General features: G+C 37.1%; 1 protein-coding gene across 3 annotated transcripts in view; it reads left to right on the forward strand.

Annotated features, from left to right (window-relative positions):
• Positions 1 to 17,803, forward strand: part of MIB1 (MIB E3 ubiquitin protein ligase 1) — a 77,708-nt gene that overhangs the window by 51,289 nt on the left and 8,616 nt on the right. Inside the window, exons 13-20 of one of the 3 annotated variants that reach the window (XM_065630273.1) lie at positions 1,098 to 1,230; positions 1,604 to 1,690; positions 4,439 to 4,600; positions 9,471 to 9,652; positions 10,969 to 11,161; positions 12,767 to 12,845; positions 14,419 to 14,532; positions 15,599 to 15,699. In XM_065630273.1, coding sequence (XP_065486345.1) covers positions 1,098 to 1,230; positions 1,604 to 1,690; positions 4,439 to 4,600; positions 9,471 to 9,652; positions 10,969 to 11,161; positions 12,767 to 12,845; positions 14,419 to 14,532; positions 15,599 to 15,699 — 1,051 coding nt within the window. The remainder of the gene's footprint in view (positions 1 to 1,097; positions 1,231 to 1,603; positions 1,691 to 4,438; positions 4,601 to 9,470; positions 9,653 to 10,968; positions 11,162 to 12,766; positions 12,846 to 14,418; positions 14,533 to 15,598; positions 15,700 to 17,803) is intronic. The other 2 variants (XM_065630274.1, XM_065630275.1) reach the window with 2 other exon arrangements.

Below are 17,803 nucleotides of genomic sequence, written 5' to 3' on the forward strand. Positions count from 1 at the left end.
TTTATCTGCCTTACAAGGCATTCTGTGACTCGAGTGGTTCCTCTTGTATTAGCTATTAGCTTAGGTTTTAAAGTTTGAATTTTGTGAAGAAGCTCTATTTCTCCTGTAACTAGAATGTTGCCTCAATGGTAGGGAGGTTTCCTAGCACAAGACTATAGAAGTTTCTGGTTTTCTGTTTGTCTCTGAGGAGCTGTCGTAAGGAAGCTGCATGTGCTGTCAATAAAGACAGTAAAGGAATTAAGTTTGGTTACCTGCCTATTCCAAAAGCTAAGTGAAGACACATGGACTCAAGAAAAGAGTATTTCTGCAAGGAAACAAGATTGAGCAATTTGTTTATCTAGCATTGTGTTATTAATACCCTTAACACTGCTGTCCTTGGACTTTACGGATTTTTGTCTCTTTTAATACTCTGGTAGCAGAGTTGCTTTTTCCCACCCTTGAATTTTAGGTGTAAAATAATGAATCACCTTCCTTTGGTAGGCATCTTGGTAAGCACATACAGAAGTGAGGTGGAGTACTAGACACTGCTTTGATATGTTACACTCAGCCACTATCTGTTATGAAAATATTCCACTAATATTCACTTTGTCTGTGCCTAAGAGGTCTAACTCCAATTTTATGTCAGAAACTGAAAGTTTTAACTGTTATAGCTCATGACATCAGTTAATAAAGTGATGATTTTAAAGAAATCTAATGTAGTGAGACATGTTCATTAAATAATTAAGGATGATATAAGGAATTTGAGGGAGATCAACTTTTGTCGTCTTTGTTTCCGAACTTGTGTGAATAATTTTTATAAGGTAATTTTTACTGCTAGATAAAATTCTTCTGGAAAAGTCTGATTGCCACATTCTGCCTTGGGTATTGTATGGTTTGTTTGAGTACTTTAACTAGAAGGAACTGAAGATGAAATTATTATGTTTTAGAACTGTTGGCGTAGCTTTTCACCCACTTTCTCTTTTTGAAAAAATACTAATGTTATTTTAGCTACTAGTACTTTGTAGTTCTGAGAATTAATATTATTTTACTGTTGTCATGTTATCATTTAATGAGTACATTATACGTGCATTTATGCCATCTCTGCATGTTTATTTCAGTGCAATGCGTGTATTGCTGTCCAAGTTACCACGACCCTGGATCGTTGATGAGAAAAAAGATGATGGTTACACCGCTTTGCATCTGGCAGCTCTCAATAATCATGTGGAAGTGGCTGAACTTCTGGTGCATCAGGTGGGACTCTTCTCGGGTAGATTTAAATGTCACACTTCAGTTAACCATCCGATGTGAAAATAAGTTGCTGCTTTATCCCTGCAATCGCAATGCAGAAGCGATGGAGCAGGAAAGGACATGTGGTGAGCTCTAAAGGTCAAACTCGCCTTTGAGATCATTACAATGGCCTAGTGGTGCAGAGGGACTGGAAAATTTGATACCTAGTTTAGATTCAACAGATTAACATCTGTACAGTGAATAATTAATCACTTCTGCTCTCAAATCTCCGAACTAGGAATCATATTCAGGGTCGTATTCAGTGCCCTAAGGCACTGCTTTGCACGTAGGTGAATTGCTGGGATGATAACGCTCTAATGCTTTGAATATCTCTCAGGGCAATGCCAACCTGGATATCCAGAATGTTAACCAGCAAACTGCTCTGCACCTTGCCGTTGAACGACAGCATACACAAATTGTTAGGGTAAGTATCTTATTTGCTATAAGCCATGCAGTTAATGGTACTTGACTCAAGCTGATTGTAGCTGTTAAGACGTGGGTACTACGTGACCATTTAAAAAATGATTTAATGACATGTGACCGTTGAATGTTTTTATGATTAATTTTGACCAATTCAGAAACCTACCAGCTTGTACAAAAGGTCAGTTTGCAATGTGAAGGACATTTCAGGAATGCTAAATTTTTGTACATGTGCATTATGGTTTCCTCTATGCGGTTCCCAATTCCATCATCCCTCCTTGTTGAGTAAGGGAGAATATGTTCCTCTGTTACTCATCTGAGTCTTGTGGTCCTGTAATGGGACCTTCAGATAGCACTTTTGATGCCTCTTGCTGTATGAGTAATTATTCTTGCTCATAGCTTTTCCAAATTCTAGCTAAGTGAAACATCTTTTTATGAGCTTAACTTCTCAGTCTTCTGACTGTGTGACTTTCCCTGTTCTTAGCTTGGGAGAGCTATAAGCAGTAGCAGAAGTACCTTACCGGTGAAAGTAACACTATTTCAGTTTTCTGCTTGCACGGTTGCACAAGTTAATAATTCAGTTTAACAAAGGTTTATTAATGGCAGAGGACACGGGAGTCTGGCTGCCCATTCTGTCCTGTGTGCACTGTCCATATGGGACCTGTGTAACTCAGTGTTTGCTTTGCTTGCATGAGGCTAGTTGAAGCTCAGAGGGAACACTCACTGCTGGGCATGTTCCGTATAAGTGACTGGCCATCAACCTGGCCTTGGCCTTATGTATAATTTTTAAAAATTTGTAGAGTGAGTGTCGTATTATATTAAAAACTGTCTCTTATTCAGGCCTACAGAGAATTGTACCCCTTACACAGAGGTGTATCTGTGGTTCTGTTCAGCATTATTTTGCTGTAAGATTTCTCCATCTCCAAGGGTTGGTGGATGTGATCCCATTACAGTGAAACATGTGATATGGCCCTATATCTGGAACTGCTTGCTACCTAAAGAATGGTTTCCTGGAGTCAGTGTCACTTGCATCCTGCAAGCTATTTGGCAGCTTTATTTGATGAGCTCTTGTGCCTCTCTAGAGCTGACAAGGTACCTGGGAATATAAAACTTAGGTGTGGCAGGTGAGCAGGAAGAACTAGTATGTGTACTGGGCTGGTGTGCTTGTATCCGAGAATATTTAAGTGAATGACCCTGTAGAGTATCCCTACTTCAGAGCTGGATTAACTTTGAGAAGTCCTAAAATAACTCATGCAACCATGCAAAGAACATGTTGGCTCCCTATTTCAAAATTAATTCCTATTGGGTACCTTCCAGGGCTGGGTTGTACCATCAGGCATCTGTGGAATAGTGGTCAAAGGTAGCAGGGTTTTTTTAAAAGCCTTGCTGCCATGACAAAGGCCTTTTATATTTTTTTCTTTTTTTTTTTTTTTTAACTTCTGCAAAGGCTTTGAATTTACAGGGTAGCCAAAGACTCCCAGGTTGCCCTGAAAATAGTTCTCTTACAGATTTTCTTCCAGGAGAAACTCTTAAGCAGTAAATAGCTAGTGGTAGACACAAGATATAAATACGAGAGAGAAAAATTTGGTCAGAGTAAGTCCATTTAGCGAGCTTTTGGGGAGACTGTTGCAACTATTAGCTGGTTTTCTTGGTTTCACTTGTGGAAGAGAGGGTTGGTGAAAATGGTAAGCTGCAGTCAAATACAGGCAGGTATTTCCTTGAAAATTAAGTTCTGAATTCCTTTTAAGCTATTTTCCTTTTAGCCTTTTCTAGAGTCTGAGATTCTTTGGTTCCGAGAGGCTGAGATCCTTGCAAACGTGCAGGTTCTGAAGAGGGAAGATCCCCCTTCATGTATTCCTGTTTCTAGGCTGTGCCTGTTGTCTCTGCTGCTAATCCAAATTTTGCAAAGCAGCAAAAATTTGCTCAAAACTGAAGTTAAAACGCACTGCGACAATGACAGGTTTTAATTTTTTGGGGCAATTGTTATTGGTCAGCATATGTCGATTTGTTCTATTTAATAGCATATTTAAGAAAGTTCTGGTGCATTGAATTATGGGAGGCCTGGCTGCAAAGGCAGTATGAACAAGAGGGCCTACGCAGCCTTGTGCTTGCTTTTGTGACCTGGAATGTTGATCTAAAATTAGCCTTGAAGGCAAGTTCATTACTTTCCAAAATGTTCTGAGATGGTATTTGATAGTGTCAGTGGTTTTTCTGTCTTCTGCTGAATGATAGTAAACCTAAGTACACGCTTAACCGCTTTGCTAATGGGACGACATTGTAAATTAAGTTGTAAAGTTTAGCGTGATGTGAAAGTGGTGACTTTTGAGGTGACTGAAACCTTAGAGTAAAGGAAAGATACATATCTGAAGTATTGCCCACTTGTTCTGTTTGTGATATATTGCTGTGGTATGTTACATCGTTTACAGGCTGTCTTGTAAGGTTTAAAGGTTTTGGACAGTAGAAAGAATCTTCTAGAACATAATCTCTTGTAATGCTCCCTCACAGCACAGGCAAGCATTAGGCTTCTGCTGAAATAAGCTTGATATTTGAAAGAGGTAAATGTGTTAGTTGAGGTCTGAGCTCCAAGTATAGAAAATAAATGTAAATAAACTCAGCTATGAATTATAGCAAGATAAAAGAATAACCCTTTTGGACCTCCTAGAGCATCCTAAACCATACTTTCACTGAAATTAGTTTTAAAAGGAATAAATAGGGTTTTTCGAGTTTTAAACTGAGTTGTCTCTCTTTTCAGCTCTTAGTCCGTGCAGGTGCTAAGCTGGATATTCAGGATAAAGATGGGGATACTCCCCTGCATGAAGCCCTGAGACACCATACCCTGTCACAGCTTCGCCAACTCCAAGACATGCAAGATGTGGGCAAGGTAGATACTGCTTGGGAGCCATCAAAGAACACAGTAAATAAAATGCATTTATTTATTCTTTTTTTTTCTTTACTGTAAATTTGTCTCTTTATTTGTCTAGTTTGTCTGGTTCTGTACTGTTGAACTGTTTTTTGGGAGCATGAGTTTAAGTAGACGTTCTGCATTAGACTGCACTGTAGACAAATCACATTGTTATAAGTGGCTTTTCACATGTAGTCATTGCCTTTGTTAAAGAAAAATATGGGATATTTAGTTTAAAATGTTCCTACAAATCTGTCTTCTGTAGTGAACATGTGTGGCTGCCAAAAAATCAGAAGTGGCTTTTTAGGAAAGAGAAATAAACAGTATTACAGTACAGAATAAGACTAAAATTATGTTTTCTGTCATTCAACATCTTGCATGTCTTTGTAGCTTTAATTGGTTAGCTGCTTCTGTAACAGTCAAAAATTATTCTGTTAGAACAAGGCATTCTTAATCTTTATATGTTTATTATTACATATCTTTCTGACAGAGTTCATTTCAGAAATTGTTCTGTAGTAAGGAAATAGTCAAAGAAACTCCATGTAATAAAGGTCAAAATGTTTTATTGAAAAAAGAAACTCTCACACCCAAAGAGCTGTGTGAACACTATATGCTGAAAGGCAAAGGAGAAATAAAATTCTGGAGTGATTAGGACTGTGAATAGCAAACAACAATTTTTTATTTAAATATTAAAGATTCACAACATAACAGTGGATCAGATTTGCTGAATCTATAGTTACCAGTGTGATAATATTTTTTCTAATTTATCTGCAGGTGGTAAGTTTTGTATTCTATTAAAAAAACTCCCACCAACTTTATTAAAAAGCCTTTGTTCAAAACAGTAATTCCACTGTACAACAAATGTTTTTCGAACTGGTTACTGAATTAGCTCGTTGAAATACACTGGAACAAACTATGCAAGTAGATCTAATGTGACTATCATATATAAGAAAATGCTTGTGTCCTTTTAAATGAGAAGAAGAAAGCAATTACAGCTTAGTTGTTTCCATGATCTGAAATGGACCCTGTGAGAGGTGGCTAAAATAATTTGTGTGCATGTATTTAATTGTTAAATGAATGAACAGGAGATAAATACTTTTTTTCTGATTCAGCATTACATAAATAAGTTTGTGTTGCTCGTCTCATTAGTGGAATCCACGATGAATCTAGAGTAGTTGTGTTTTGAGGGTTTTTTAACACAAGAAATGGGTTTTCTTCTACCAGCTCTTTAAATTTTAGTTTTGGAGGATTTTATGTTTCATAGAATAAGTTGTTTCGTGGGTTTTTTTTTTCCTCTTTCACTTGAGCTGTATCCTGGGTTTAAAAGAAGAATAATTATACTTTCAGTTTATTTCTGTTGAAATAATTAAAAAAACCCCAAACAAACAAACAAAAAACCAACCAAACAAAAGCTAGCAAAAACAGCAGGGGGAAGACACCACGACAAAAAAGGAGGATAAATAGGATTAAAAATTTACTGTGGGAAACAGACTTTCTTTTTGTGAATATGACAACTTAAGTTAAGTTGATGGAATATGTATTTTTCTGATTAATTTGTATTAATTCCTTTAAAGATTGGGAAAACCTCAGATTCCTTTAGTCTATGTGACAGCAAATCTGAAACATAAATCTTTAGTACTTTAGAGCTCATTTTTGCTTGGCTAAATTTTAATTAACTTTGGAATGCTGTCTTGAAAATACTAACCTATTGAGCTCCCTAGGGTGCCTCTTTGTAGTATAGTATTTCAACAATTTTTTTTTTCATTTGAATAAACTGAAAAAGAACAGAAATTTTACTTGCAGGATTTTGGATGCTTTTGATATTTGATAAAGTTGGTTGGACAGTAACTTCGTTGAAGTTCTACCATTTGTTACTTTTTGCTTTGAGTGTGGCTTAAAATAGGAAACAAACTTTTTCCTGATCTCGTGAACTTATTTCAGAAGTGGAATTATATGGAATGAGTTCTTAAACATTGATTTATAGTAGTTCTTCTGGATGTCAATGTTAAGCTGTTGTAATAACCAAACCAATTTTTTTTCAGGTTTCTTCATCTGTTTTTTGATAGACTACTTAAAATGCATGTAGTGAACAATCTTGATAGTACACAAAGCCCTACACATTTCAGGTATCAATCTGAAAAACATTTCTATGTTCAAGTGCTATAAGCAGTGAACTCCATCTCTTTAAATAAAGTTTTGAAGTTTTTCATCCAGCACATTGCAATGATTGTACAGCTGGGAGGAAGAGAAATTTTCTGAAGTACAGTCCCAGCCACCACAAAAAAGTCATTTCAATTGCTTCGTTACAGTTGGAGTGTTCCTTGGTCTAGGGTACTTTTTATTTTAAATAAATGTATTATTCCCCAGATCCATTTAGTGTAATTTATTTTAATATAGATATCTTTCAGACCTTTAAAATGCTTTTAAGATTCAAAATGATGCCACCGCCTAAATCCTAACTTTAAGCTAAAGAAGCTTTAATGGAAGTGAGTTAGGTGTTTACAGCTTCAAAGACAGCTCAGTAATTACAGTTACTTAGGTGATATTTATACTGTTCTTGTGGGTTACACTGAGGCTTCTCCCTCGCAGGTGAATTGGCTGGACTTGGCTCGTGTTAGCACAGCTCAGGGCCAGCACGCTCCACAGGAGGCTTACTAGGCTGTACTAGGCCCTAAGATATAAGGTTTATTTTTTGTGCGTGGCTTGATTTTTATTTATTTTTTTTTTTTTAATTCTGTGTGCCTGAAAAGTTGCAGACTACCAGAGAAGTATAACGGAATGCAATATTGTCCTGGTGTTTTCAAAGTGTACAGCGTGCAGAGGCATTTTAGGATTCAAGCTTTTCTTGAATAATGTTGATGACTGTTCCAGGTGGAGGAGCCAGTCTTGGCGTAGTTGCATATCCACACCAAGTGAAGCAAACTGTCCCGTTAGTTGTGTTTGATTTTTCTCTTGGAGACACAATAGCTGCTTCTTTCAGAGCCCATAAGGTGCAAGTTTGGATGGTAAAGAGAACTTTTGTCCCAGCCAGATGGAAAAGGACTATAGCAAATTGTTCGGTGTAGGCATGCCTTCAAAAAATGCCTATTCTGTCAGTGTCAGAGCAAATCAGCTTTTGCTGGGTGTTGTGCTACCTTGGCTGGATTACTGATATGGTCCAAGGTACCCAGACTGAAGCTAGATAAAATTTCTGCTTCACTTCATCCAGTACTCTAATTGAAGTGCAGACAAATGGTCTGAATTTATAAACAAAAATGTCCTTTGATCTGAGCACCACAAAACAATTTCCGTCCATACCTGGCTGGTTTCCCTTGTATGAAGTCTTTCAAGCTGTACTTTTCTTACCTGGTTATAGAGAAGAATGCAGGACCATGAGTGTCTCTGAACTCATGAAGTGACCTTCAAGAGCTTTGTAGCACCTCAGTAATACTTACTGATATAAGAACTCGTAACTAGAAAAAAACTTATAGACTGAGGTTTAAAACAATTGCTTCCCTAGAAAACTGGGTGACTCTTTGATGAGGATAATCTTGCAGTTATCAAGGCAGGGTAAAGACTTCTAATACCTACTTCATGTGCTGCAAGACATGGACCCCAACCAAGCCTTTTTCTTCACAAGTTCCCTCTGAGACATGGGGGAAATAACTAGAGAGGTTTTGAAAACCATTTTCTTTGTAGTTCAGACTTTGAGGTATGTGGCCTTTAAGGCTGCAGTGACAGGTATCTGATGTTTTAAATTTATTCCTGTATGCTGTTGTGCCTAAGATAGCACATCTAGTTCTTTAAATACAAAATGGTTGTTAATCCAGCCAAAATTACTTAATTTTTAGGGATGATACTTGACACCCAGCTTTTAGAAGACCAGCTACAGGGATAGACTGTACAAACTGGAAGTAGCATAGAAAGGTGTACATCAGTCAAGCTGGGCACTTAATTAATGGAAAAGAAGTGCATGCAAAATCCTGCCTCTATCCTAGTGTCTAAGCCTTTAAAATTTTGGAATTCAGCACTTAAAACTCCTTGAATTGGCGCTGTTCCAGCTGTGACCAAGCTGTTCCTTTGGATATAATCTAGTGTAGTTTGAGGGATTCTTAGTGGTGCCAGCAGTTTCATGTGATATGTAGTCTGCGTTATATAATACTTATACATTTTACTCATCAGGCTTTAATACAAAAATATATTGGAGCAAGCCCAGAATGCTCCAGAGCAGGTGAATCCTCTCCTTGCTGGACTGTGGTAGTGAGCCTTCTCTCATCATTTTCCTAGCTGACCCTGTGAATCGTGCGTAACAGATACGCTAATACAGTAATAGCTGTAAAAAGGCAAAGGAGCATTACATGATTAGGGCAGGACAGGTATGTGAGTTTAAATCCCTCCAGGCCAAGAAGGCAACTGAAATAAAGTCTTTCTTGGGCAAGTGCCCATGTTAGACTTGTTAGACTAGAAGTAAATGTGCATTAATTTCTCTGCCCAGCTATGTTTTGGTCCAAGTGTGGTGGTGGTAGCATTTTGTCTGACCTCAGCAATTTTGGTATATTTTGGCTGTCTTCTGAATACACCCACTGGGACTCTGCCCTTTACAGTGCGTATATTGAAGGATAGCCACTTCACAAGTGAGCATAGGTCTACAGGAGACTGAGTGCTTCAGTAGCTGACCTATTCCTTGCTGAATATTAGTTCCTTAAAGGAAAGTTGAGTATAACTGACTCAGAATTAAGCAATCATAGAATTGTTCTGGTTTTTAGTTCTAGAGATGCTTCCTTGGGCTTACAGTTTTATACATATTTCTGTGTGCATGTACGCATGTCATTTTCCTTTAGCCAGACTATTCCTCGCTATTTAGAGAGTCTCTCAAGTTGCTTACGTATTTGTTTTCTTTCAGTTAATAATGGGACTTGGCACTCAGGGAGCAGAGAAGAAAAGCGCAGCATCTATTGCCTGCTTCCTGGCAGCCAACGGAGCTGACCTCAGTATTCGTAATAAGAAGGGTCAGTCTCCTCTCGATCTCTGCCCTGATCCTAGTCTCTGCAAAGCACTGGCTAAATGTCACAAAGAAAAAGTCAGGTTTGTATGTTCATCAAATACGCCATTTCCAAATCTCTGCTTTCTATACATTAACCAATGAATTTAAAACATTGTGCCTTTATTAGAAACAGTGTTAAAACATGCAGACTGCTTCTTGACTTTCAATTAATTCTTTTTATTCTATGGTACATTGAATGCTGTGTACAAATACATTAGTTGAAACTAACGCAAGTCTTACAGGACTTTCATACAAGTTAGTATGGGAGAGAGGGGAATGGGAAGGTGGCAACATGCAGGTGGAGGCTGGTAGAACTTCAGACTGTCCCAGAAAAGGGGGTGGGAGGGAAATCACTGAAAGAACAACTAAGCATTGGAACAGGTTGCCCAGAGAGGCTGTGAAATCTCTGTCTGTGCAAGCTTTGAAGACTGGAATGGGCAAAGCCTGGTATAACCTGGTGTGAATTCAGCATTGACCCTGCTTTGAGTGGGTGACCTCCTGAGTGCCTGTCAATGTGAATGATTGTATGATTCTGTAAAAAAGACAAGGAAGGGGTAGGCCTGACGTCTCAGAAGTAATTCTCTAGGAATTATGATTTCAGTGAAATGTCATGTTATCAAGTGCATGCAAAATGAGAAATTTCAGCTTGCTACTTGCCCTAGTTGTGTTCCCACCATTTGGTTTCACAATTCGCGTCCTTAATTCCTGTATGGAAATGAAAAATGTACTTTTGACATGTCATGAAGTGAGACTGCTCTCCTGGTGTGTAAGGTGCTTATTCTCTTCAGAGTCTCTCTGTGTCTGTCCATCTGTCTCTCAGCCTCATCCCTGCGGCTGTTCTTCTTTCTCGCCACCTTTTATGGGCTTGTGAGGGCTGTAGGGCTGAGCTGGTTGGGTTCACCACGCACTCCCTCTGCTGGGCCAGCAGCAGCACGGGATGGAGATCTGGAGAGAATTACTTCACTGAGGGAGTTTGGGGGTTCTTTTACAAGTCTATCATTTGCGAAGTATTGGAAGTATATACAAGATTAAGGTGTTAAGCTGTGCAGTTACAAATCTGCAGGGTATGTCTCTATTAATAAAGTAAACTCTTATGATGGGGGGGAAGAGCTTTTCACGTTCATGAGATGCTGTTCTAACTTCTGTGGCCTGTTCCTGTTCAATGTCTTAATTGAACGTGTGACCTTACACTCTAGTGCCAACTGTACATTTGGGAAAATGCCATTTGGATTGCTTTATGATGATACACTGATGCCTGAACGCATAGGAGCATATAAACAGCCAATTGATGTGCATTTTAAATTAAGAGTTTTAAAAAATTCTTATAAGTAAGTTTGACTGCAAGGTTTCTTTGTAGTGGTCAGGTTGGATCCCGAAGTCCATCTATGATCAACAATGATTCTGAAACCTTAGAAGAATGTATGGTGTGTTCAGACATGAAGAGAGATACCCTGTTCGGCCCATGTGGACACATTGCCACGTGCTCTCTGTGCTCACCACGGGTGAAAAAATGCCTCATCTGTAAAGAACAAGTTCAGTCTAGGACAAAGGTAAAAACTTCCAAAGTTTATTGGTTCTCTTTCTGTTTTTAATGGAAAAGTAAAAAAAAGAGGTCAAGGAAAAGTGTAGTATATTTTCAGCAGTATTTTGCCTTACAGATGTCTCACTGGATGGAATTAATTTTGCATCGTAATGATATCTTGCATTGTAATGATGTCTTGTTACTCTTTTGTATTTGCCTGTATTTGTGTCCTACCTGCCCCTCATTCTGTCCCCACATTTCAATGTCTTTATTGTTCAGGTCCTCAGAGTTCCTAATACAGTCACCTGTGGATGCTTTATTTAAATAGATTTCCTAACCTCATGGTATTTTTTTCTCCATGTTAAGATAAATTGCTGCATTTCCTGAAGTATAACTTCCTTTGGTAATATTCAGTTCTTCTGAGTTCTTTTATTCCTTAGGGCTGCTCACAAAGATGATTTGCTTGTACACTGAATTAGTTAATATGTGCTTGGTTTTGAAGTTAATAATTACATTCTGCTTTTACCTTCTCTTTCTTTGGAGTAATGAATTTCATTATGCTTTCTTCCTCAGAGTATCAACTAGTTGCACCCTATTTTGGGGACCTAACACCAGTAAAGTCCTCAGGTTTCTCAAATAGTTGATGTCAAGTATTTGTGACTTTATGGGTGCATCCTCATTGCTGTTCTGTTTGAGTATTCTGTTATTCCCTATAATTGCCAAGTCTTGTCCTTCTGTTGCTATTTGTCTGTTTTATAAAATAATCTAATGTTCCACACACAGGTTTTCTGATCTATAGAAAGCCCATTCTATTATTTTTTATCTTTTTCCAAACGCATTTGATTAGTCCACTTCTGTGGGGTTTTTTCCCTCTGCCTCAGAGTAAATATAGGAATTGTAAATATGAATTTGTACTGGTTTTACTATTCACTCTTTATACTGTTCACTGTTCTGCCACTGATTCAGAGCAGCAAAATAAGGATTCTACTTCCACTCATCCATGTACTTTAGCTAATCTGTGGAAATCAGCTTTTCCAGGTGAAAGCTAACTTTTGTGGATAACCTTTCTTTGATTCCTTTTGCTAAATTAGACTGAGTGGAATATCTGTTCAATACTTCTCTTACACTCTTTTATGTAAAAGCTTATGGTCACATCTGCAAGGATAAGACATTAATGAACCTGGACAGCAATTCTGTGAACTGGAAGAGGTGGTCCAGGCCAGTATGAATGGAGTGGTATATGGTGCCTATGGTCACACTATATATACAGTTCATCACATTAAAGAGCTTGAGAAACCCTAACCCAGAATATTAAAACAAATTACTCTAAAAGTCTCTTCTAAGACAATTTAAGTATATATCATGGAACAAAGAAGGAGAAAAGAATAAAGAAAAATAAAGATGTACTGTTTTGGTTGCTTCTCTGTGCCTATCAGTGTACTGAACATATAAATATTGCCAGTAAATAACTATTCTTAGAAGTCAGTATGATGACTCATTTAAGTTGCATTTTGAGGTGCTAAATTAGTTACAGTAACAATAGGTGGAGCTTCTTAAAGTCCATATGCCTTGCCAAAGAATTAATGTAGAGAGCAGGAGATAAACTTCTCGTATGTGTGTTTGTTCCTTACAGATCGAAGAATGTGTAGTATGTTCAGACAAAAAGGCAGCAGTCCTCTTCCAGCCTTGCGGTCATATGTGTGCTTGTGAGAGTAAGTAAACTTGACAGGAAGTTCTTTTTGAAGTAATTTTGAAACAGAACATTTTCAATCAGATCGCTAAAAGCTCATTGGTAATGTGACTTCAGGTCCAATTTACTTGATAATCTGATGTGATGGTCAGAATTTTGGCATTTTTTTTGGTGTGTGGTAATGAAATAACTGGAGGACAAACTGGAAATATTCAAAAATTCAGAAAGCAAGTGCTCTTCCATCTGAATTATTTAATTGTGAGTAGGCTTGCTCGGATTATAAAGACCTGTATATCGTTAAATCTTGTGGAGTAATCAGAATTCTATTGCTTTGTTGCGGCTTTTTGGTGGGAGGCATTCAGATGTGCAAATGGTGTTTTAAAGTAATATTGTAAATAAATATTTAATATACTTCATTACTAATCTACAGGTTTGCATAAGGGCTATATTTTTCCCTAAAAGACACACCATATATCTTTGTAAAGAGCACCAGTTATGATTCACTCTGATTTATCTCGTGTAGCCAGAAGAAAAAAGACATAAGAGATCTCTAGCTTTTTTGTTTGTTTGTTTTGAGAACATGTGGATGAGAATGCAGTCACCACCTTGTGACCAGACATTTTGAGATTTTGTTGAAGGGCCATTTGCCTAGAGAAGAGCAGTTCTTGTTGCTGAGGATCTGCCTAAGAGGGAAGGTAATCATTCCCATAAGGAACTGCTTACTGGGTCTCACTAAAGAAGTCTGGTTTATTCTTCTGTTCTGGCTGAGAGACCTGGCATTGAATCACTGACATTACAGTTCTCCTGATCTGGCCTCTTTGACTGTCTTCAGTTGAAAGATGATGAGAGAAGCTCTTTTGGTGAGTTTCCAGGAGGAAGACAGCAGAAGGATTGGTTGCTGTGGTGAAGGATTTGAGCAGTGAAATGCACATCACCAAGTCTAAGCTGTAACAAGGACGGCAAAAGGTTGAACAGATGTAGATTGTTTGCAGCTTATTTTCTGGACATCACGTTCAAGCAGGATGAGAGTCTTCAATTTTGTGTAGTGTATAGGACCTACTCAATTGATTCACAGTAACCCTCAGCATTTGAGAGACATAATGACTTGCCTTTTGTAGAAGAATTAAAGCTTCCTTTCTAGGATTATATCAAAAGATACAGGTTTACTCTTTTGCCAATAAGGAACCACACCTGTTTGCCCCTGGAGTATTAGGACAGTGAGGTCCTTTGTTCTAGAGGGAAAAGCAGGTAGTCAAAGCATTCTTGGTAGTTCTGGTCTCAAATGTGTGTGATTTTACTCTTTCAACTTAGCTAATTCTTGTCGAATAAAAATTCATTTGGAGAAAGGGGAACCTACTTGCTTGAAATACATTAAAAGAAGATAAACAGAATAGATTTACTTTGAATCCCAAACTAGACATTGCTTATAGATGTGATTTGCAGAAAATGATGTGAAGATTAACATAAGTCATTATTTGTATTATAAGCATCTCTTATGGCATTCCTATACAGTTACTGTGAATAAACGAGCTCATAGATAGAAAAAAAAAAAAAGTAGCAGGATTCAGAGTTGATTTATTCTTCTGTCCTCTCAGATTGTGCAAGCTTGATGAAGAAATGCGTACAATGCCGGGCAGTGGTTGAGCGAAGAGTGCCTTTCATAATGTGCTGCGGAGGGAAAGGTACAGAAGATACCACTGATGATATTTGTGAGTGACTCCAGAAGCCATACTCTTTCACATTCCCCCAACAACTTCTTATTCTCATTCTTTTAAATGAGCTAAATATTTCCTTTTTAAAGAAAAGTTTGATAAAACAGTGTTAAGCCAGGTATCTGTATGCTGTTTTCGCTGCTTTCTGCATTGGTAGCAGCAGATGCAATGGTAACAGCAATATTAATGTCCTATGAAGCAAAAGGTGAAGATTGTCTATAATTGTGCACATGAGGAAATAAATGTATTTTTTTTACTTCTGGAACTCTCTGGCTGATAAAGAAATGGTAAATATTTTGCATCTAGGTACAAGCAACTTTCATGACATATTGTCTGGTTTTACATCTCCTGCTTTGACTAGTTTTTAAACTTCTTGTGACTTCTCTCAATAGCTTCTGTGAATTATTTGTATTTATTCTGTTTGTGTATGTGTGATATGCAGTGTTTGAATTGAGTTTGTGGGAATTGGAATATTAGGTCATTCTTATCATACTGTTCTGAAATAAATATAACAACACTTGAAATCAGGTTTTTAATGCACTGGAAATCTAAAATTTGTAATTTGAAATACTCATTTTTTCTGTTTCTTATAGTAACAGTGCTTCCCAGATCAGTCAAATACAGAAATACTAATATGAGCTTGTTCAAATTTTGAACAAACTACTTCCAAAATGCTTGTGCATTTTTGAACACCAAATAGAATCAGCTGTGTAGATAAAAACGTCTTTTCAGTGTGAAAGGATTTAGCTTTATTTTTTACACGTGCAAAAACCTACTGCAGGAACTTCACCAACAAATTAAAACTCTGGGAACATTAAGGGGCTACAGGCGTTTTGAGCATCATTATTGAGGAAATCTTTGTTAAAGAAGCATTGCCACTATACTCAAAGAAGTTCTTTATGAATTGAACTGCATTGATGTAGTAAATTTAATTAGATTGTCAAGTATGTTTGGCTAACGTTATTTCAGAGAATTGAAAAATTGTAGTTAGTACACTGGAAAGAATGATTCCTGTTGCATTAGATTGATGCATAATCACATCTTTATTTTCTCTAAATTACAGCAAGTGGAAACATTCCAGTTTTGCAGAAAGACAAAGACAACACCAATGTCAATGCTGATGTACAGAAGCTGCAGCAACAGTTACAAGATATCAAGGAACAGGTAAAAGTGCTGGATAAAAATTTCATGGACTCCTAAAATAATTGAAAAAGCCAATGCATCCTCTCTTATTTAAAACAAAATGACATGTCGAAGTGCTTCAGTTCCTAAATTTTAGTTAAATAACCAATACGTTTTGTATGTGATGTGGCTTGTATGTCTTCTGTGTATAAGTTTTTAAAAAAAAAAAGTGACCGTGTTTGATAATCCATCTGTTAGAGCGTCTGTGTTGGTGTGACTAAAAAAGAATGCTCTGCCCAGTCAGTATGTTCTCGGCCTGCTTAGCTGACCTGAATATATAGGTACAGCAGAAACTGTTTTCACAGAACAGTAATAAAAGTAGATATTCTTGACTGTTCTGTAACTACCTGAATCCTTACTTGTCTGTTCATGAAGTAGTTTTGAACAAATGCTGGCAGTTACCTATCATATGAAGTATTTACTCTTCAAAAAACTGTGTGGTTGCAAAACTAAAAGCTTTGAAAGTACGGTACATGTAATTTATATATTTGGAATGTGAATGATAAGGTTTCTCATTTGTAATTATGCATAGTGTTTGCAGGAGGAAATTTATACAAATTGACTATAGATTGTATTGATGATTCATTGGTTAAGTTACACGCAATTTAGAAACCTAATGAAAACCAAAAATTAGTGTTTCAGATAACTGACAGTTACCTATTTAAATTTATTACATCTGTAAGTCTAGGGCCATTAGAAATGCTTCAGTAGTTGTCTACATGCAAAGCTTTACAGTGTTAAATTACAAAATTGTTTCCTTGCTTTTCCATCTGGAAAAAAACTTGATTTTGAGATTTTTCAGCACTAAAGGACCTGGGGTACTTGACTACTGTATGAACTTATTTTTTTAGAACCCTGATAATGTGATTTTTGACTTCCTTGTGTATAACACACTTAGAAGACACTTTTCATGGATACAGGAAATGGAGAAACATTCTTAGTCTATGAATTGCTGTTTCCTCTTGTCAGCTTACAGCCATCAGTGATACTTCAATGATGGCAGCATCACATCTGGTCCTGGTGGCTGTTGCTCTCAGCTGTTCGCGCACATGAAAGCTAAGACTGAAGTGTTTATATCACCAGTTTTAGGGTCCATGTCTCTAAATGCCTTAAATCTCAGAGCTGATATGCTGTCAAGTTTTAACCTCAGTGGCATGTGTGTGAAGAGCTGTTCATGTCGTATGGAGACTTGGACAGCACTCCAGTGATAGAAATTCAAATACCCAATTCAAAACAGATTCTTTTGTAGTTTTTGTCTGTAAAACAACATGCAGATTAAAAATTGTTTTTTGAGAAATGCATATCTGTCTTGACAATAACATCTGGAGTTTCTAGATATTTCTGATGTCTTATATCTACTGTTGAGCTTCTATTTTACTTTTTAACATTGGATTGAAATAATAAGGTTACTGCTTGGGCATTTTAAATGATGCAAAACATGCAGATGGATGCTTTAAATACAAGTCATTATTTTATTCAGATGTATTTTTTTCTTTTCTGGTTAACTTATTGTAGGAGTTTAGAAAATATGGGAGTTCTATTTGGGTATGCTTACACTCTTTATGTATAGGGATGTGAAAGGAAAACTTCATTTTGCAGTTTTTCTTCTTGATTAGATGTGATCTCAGGTTTTTTCAGTTCTCCTAGGGTGCTCTTTTATTTGTAACAATTTTGTCTTACCTTTGGGATTTGCCAGCCACAAGCTTTCTAATATCAGAAAGTTATGCTGTATTAGGGAGAAGAGAATAATTGCTTTATACATGTCATCTTCTACTTGTATTTTCTGATTTTTCCTATTTGCAGTAGTAAGAAAGATCCAATACTGGAATGCTTTGAGAATTTAAGTGTACTCTTTTGCTTCGAAATGCCCTTTTCATCCAATAATTTATTTTAAATCAGCCTCAAACTGAAGATTGTTCAGTGCCTCTGACTTGAAAGAGGTGGTTCTAGTCATTCTTGTGTGCATCTTTGCTTGAGACTCTTTTCATGCTTTCCTTAGTGTTTTTTCTGCTTAGTCTTGTGACAGTGAGTTGTGTATCATGCTTCTGAGTAGCAAGTTGGATTTGATTAAAATTAGTCATGTCAT

The sequence above is a fragment of the Caloenas nicobarica genome, chromosome 2 (assembly GCF_036013445.1).
Source record: "Caloenas nicobarica isolate bCalNic1 chromosome 2, bCalNic1.hap1, whole genome shotgun sequence".
NCBI classification, from domain to species: Eukaryota; Metazoa; Chordata; class Aves; order Columbiformes; family Columbidae; genus Caloenas; species Caloenas nicobarica.